Source organism: Brachypodium distachyon, chromosome 3, assembly GCF_000005505.3.
Source record: "Brachypodium distachyon strain Bd21 chromosome 3, Brachypodium_distachyon_v3.0, whole genome shotgun sequence".
Lineage (NCBI taxonomy): Eukaryota > Viridiplantae > Streptophyta > Magnoliopsida > Poales > Poaceae > Brachypodium > Brachypodium distachyon.
The window spans coordinates 26,623,766-26,628,558 of NC_016133.3; the positions used below are offsets into that span (position 1 = coordinate 26,623,766).

Consider the following 4,793-nt stretch of genomic DNA (forward strand, 5'->3'; position numbering starts at 1 on the left):
TTCAATTGGTCGCCGCCGGAGCTTAATTTTGCAAAGAGCAGTGCGCTCATACGATACGAGATCGCCATGGCTGATATCTAATCGGCATGTTCGATTGGTAAGATGAGATAAAAGGTGCGGGGGGGTTATGGCAAAATCACAATAACTTAAGTGCCAGGGCGGGCGTCTATGTGCAAATTATACACGTTTTAGACGTTGCGCGTGTGATTCTGATCGGAAGGCTTATAATTGATGGATGCATGGATAATTGGAAGCCTCGGATGCACAGGATACGTTGCCCATTCATGATAAATAAAATGTTAAGGTGTCTGACATCACACATGATAAGCCAGTAAGACATCAACGTTCCAGTGGCTGTGCCGGAGGAGAGATATCTTCATGCAACTCTCTCTCTCTGACTCTTTTGGACTCATCAATCATGTTATCGTGTATGTATGTTTGGGTTTGTTGATTTTGAAAGGTAACAAATGCAGCTGCATTTTTACTCTCCCACGAGCGCACACTTGAGTTGGTCGGTCCGACCAACCAAAGCGAAAGACGCATGCAAAAAAAAAAGTGGAAGGCACATGCAACTTTTTTTCTTTTGTCGTTTATCTCATACATCGCATCCCTGCATGCAAGCACGAGAGCATGCCACCCCTGGCATTTAATTCTGTCGGAGCACGAGACTCCGACACTGGGGATGTTGGACACCCCCTTTTTGGTTCGGTGGAGGGCAAGGAGATCGCTCCGGCGATCGCCGGCGTGGCTAAAGACACGAAGTGTCGACAGCTAGGTTTACCCAGGTTTGGGTCCCCGGAGGTGTAACACCCTACGTCCTGCTTTGAGTTGTATTCACGAGTTAGAGTGCTTAAAGATCGCCCGGGGAGTTCCTGGGTTGGCTACTTAGGTGAATGCTACGCTACTTGCTATCGACTAAAGTTGGAACCCTTTGACCAGTGGCGTTGGCTCTCCTTTTATAAACAAGGGGATACCACAAGTGCCCATGCACGCAGCGTGATACGTTCCCATCCGCGTGTCCTTGCCACAAACTTCACCTCACTATTGATCCACACTGGGCGTCATGCAGCGCCCAGGCCACTGTACATGGTAAATAAAAGGAATTGTTGGGTAGTCGCTCTAGCCTTGCTGAGCAAGACTAGCCCTGCCGATGTGACTCCTGTCGGTGCATTAAATGCACTGCGTCCGCTATCTCGTCTTGTCTTCACTGTTCCGCTGTCCCCACTTGTAGGCCCGGGCGCGAGTTGCTGGGAGCCCCTTCTCGGTGAGGGCACCCAGTCTGTTGCGGGGGGCAGTATGCTTCTCCGTTCCCGGGACCAAGGTTCCCGGGTACTCGCTGAAGCGGGTATCTCTCCTGTTCTGGTTCTTGACTTTGACTTTACCAATGATTGCCTTTTCGGGGATGAGCTTCCCGGGTTTACCTGTCCCGGGAGGCCAACCTAGCGGGGTTTCGTCAGTCGCGACCCACGCATCCCGTATCAGTGGGACCCCGGGGGCCACTGGTACGACAGTAGCCCCCGGGCGTGGGCCGGCAACCATGAGTCCGCTGGTAGTGTTGTCCTCGGTCGGTTGCCAGGCTACGCCCTATCTGACGTGTGGGTCCCAGAAGAGAACCCCGGTTCCCGGCCTCGTGGGCCGCATCTTTAGTTCCCCTCTTCGGAGCGAAACGGTCGGGCGCACGATCCCCTGCCTCATCCCCCATAATTACCAGGGAGTTAAGGCCATGTCACACACCCCCATCTTGATTCCCGATACTTTAGGGCACTTTATTGCTGATCGTGGGGGTGTCCGTTGCGGCCCGCCAGCCCCCGATAAATACCCTAGGCTGGCGGCGGGCAGCCCCCACCATTCTCTGCTTCCGCCATTGCCTCCCGAGCTCTCCGCACCCCAACTCTAGCCAAACTCACTCCCTGCTCCCGCAAATGTCTTCCAAGGGCCAGAGCCAACCCAAGGGGAGCACCAGCAAGGGAGAGAAGCGCGAGAAGGCCTCCAAGAAGGAGCTATCAGAACGAGCGCGGAAGGATGAAGAGATGCGAGCCAAGTTCGCCTCCCCCCCCCGTTTAAAACGACGAGGGGGTGGAGAAGTTGGTCTTGGTGCTCGCCACCAAGCACAACGAGCATGGGCCGACGCGGGTTCTTCCCGTCGGCGCGGTGCACGACCCGCAGTACTTCAGGGTATTCGCAAGGTTCATCCTAGCCGGGTTCGTGCCGCCGCATTCCTTCTTCCTCTCTGCCATCATGGAGTCGTACGGGCTCATCATGGCTTAGGTACACCCCACGTCCTTCTTCACATTGGCGGTTTTCCAACACCTCGGTGAAGCATTCGGGGGGGTGATGCCATCGGTGGCGCTGTTTCGCCACTACTACTACCCGAGGATGGAAGCGAAAGCTCCCCTGTCCTCGGGCGCGGCGTTTCGATTCCGCGACAAGCTCAACTCGGAGTTCATCCAGCCGGGGAAGAAGAACATCGAGAACGAGTGGCGCCGCCACTAGTGTTGGATGCGCACCGATGAGGTCTAGGACTTCCACCAGAAGCCCCTCAGGCCCCCAAAGGGGTCTGGGGACTGGACGCTCTGCGACCCGAAGGACAAGGAGCTGGCCTCGATCTGTGCCAAGATCAAGGCGCTCTCCGTGATGTCGGGCTCATAGACACGGACGTGGCGCACCACTTCATCGGGAGGCGCGTGGCTCCCCTGCAGCGGCGCTCACAGCCGGCATGGATGTACAATGGGTCGAATGACGGGACCTGGCTGCAGCGTAAGGAACTCACCCCAGACGAGATTCAGTTCTGGGTGAGGGGCATCACCGCCGAGGACGAGACCTTCCGGCTACTGCCACTTGGAGCACACGCGCTCTATGCTGGGATTCCGAACCCGGGAGCCCGGGATCTCCTACTCCGGGATGAGGTGGGGGATCATGGAGGACCCCTTGTCACAGCTCCCCCCCCCCCCCAACCCACGTCTCGCGCCGGCAAGGAGCCGGCAGCCGAGTCGGGGGAGGGTGACCAGGACCGGGGGTCCACCAGGCTGGAGGACTCGGACTCGGATGATTCCTCGCTGGGTGTCGGAGGAGACTCCCCCGGAAGCTGGTGGGGGCGCGCCGGAGGAGGATGACGATGAAGACGACGTCCCATTGGTGAGGCGGTCCGCTGCGGAGCGGGCAAGCTGGCGGGAGGCCAGCCCGCCGCCCCAAGCACCTCAGCTGGATGTGGGGACCTGGGTCTCTGCCGGCGGCGGGGCAGCTAGAGCAGCCATCAGCTGTCCCTACTACTCCGGCGGCTCCGCCGGTTCCCCCGCACAAAGTGGACCCCCGGCGAGGAGCATCTTGGCGGACAGGGTGCTCAAGCTCAACCCGCCGGGTAAGTTCAATGTTACTTTAACTATTTCAGTTCCCATGAATTTTACATACTCTGCTAATTTACTTCTGCATTTTCCCAGATCTTCAAGGAATAGGGGCAGTCCAACACTTTGCCGCCGGCCCCGGCCAACAAACCTCGCCCGACATCGGGTGACGATGACAAGAACGCCGCTGACGCGGCTGATACATCGGCGGTAGCTGCCGCTGGGGACACACGAGTCCCCGACCCAAACCTGCAGGGCACTGGCCTGGCAGAAGGTATCGCCGGGACCGAGCACCACTTATTCTAACTGAATTTCACTACTGCTTTCTAACGTTGAGTTCCCCGCAGGATCAATGGTAGCTGGCGGGAGCACCTCGGCAATTGGTGGGGATGCGGCTGATGGAGCCGCACACGAGGCCAGTGACGGGACGCGGCAAGGTATTACTTCGTTCTTTGTAATGCTTCATACGTCAATCTGCATCATTTCTTGGGCTGACGCAGGTGTTCATGTGCAGTCGCCGGGGATGCTCCAACGGCACCCATGCCCACCGAGGTGCGGGTGACCGACCTCTTCGGCGAGGACGATGACCATGCTCTGAAGGAGGTTTCCTCTGCCGGAGCCCTTCAACAAACCGCCCCGGAGCTTGCCAGGGACGCAACGGCCATTGCAAGTGACGCCGTGCAAACGGCGTTGCCCGTGGCGGGTAACGCGGGCCAGCCTCTGCCTGCCGAAGCAGGCATCGCCGCATTGGAGAAGCCCCCGAGCCCCCGGCCTACCCCCTCGGGCGGACAGGGAGCTGCCGGGCTTGGACAAGTCGGAGGCGCGTCGCCAAGCCCTGACGCGGCCTCGGGGTCGCAGACGGTCGCAGCGTGGTCCTCCTCCTCCGCCGGAGCCTCCTTCAGCCTGGGAGCAGGGGAGCTCGCCGGGCGATCATGGGGCCGAATCACCTTCGACCCCAACGTGTTCCTACAAGGGCACCAGGTGATCGACAACATCGAGTGGCAGCAGTGGATGTTCGTCGACTTCTTCAACGATGCGCAACAGCACCATGCTCGCGTGGTGGCGGAGCTGGGGACAGCACGCCGGGAGGCGGAGGAGCAGCGCGCAGAGTATTGGAGCTATGCCCTAGAGGCAATCATGTGATGATGTTATTTCCTATGTATTCATGAGTTAATGTTATTGTCCTTGAACATCATCACTGACATGTATCAATAAATATGTGATTTGTTTGTGAGACTATATATTCTATGATGTTGTTCTAATGGTCCCTAGTCATTGAGGTTATGCGGACACACAACCTAAACTAGCAATGTGACTCAGTATGAGGACTATGTTTCACAAGTCATAGGGCAAGGTGTTGCCAACTGATAGCATTGGACTCGACAATGAGATTGCCAAGTCGGACAGACCTGCACTGAAACACAATGAGATGATTGTCATTTGTTAGTCTCA

General features: G+C 57.5%; 1 protein-coding gene across 1 annotated transcript; it reads left to right on the forward strand.

Moving 5' to 3' along the window:
• The first annotated feature begins 3,045 nt into the window (after window positions 1–3,045).
• On the forward strand, window positions 3,046–4,484 carry LOC104584135 (skin secretory protein xP2-like). The gene is made up of 3 exons (XM_010238274.1): window positions 3,046–3,358; window positions 3,689–3,778; window positions 3,856–4,484. The coding sequence occupies exons 1-3, from the start codon at window positions 3,046–3,048 to the stop codon at window positions 4,482–4,484; spliced, it is 1,032 nt and encodes a 343-aa protein (XP_010236576.1).
• The last annotated feature ends 309 nt before the right edge of the window (window positions 4,485–4,793 follow it).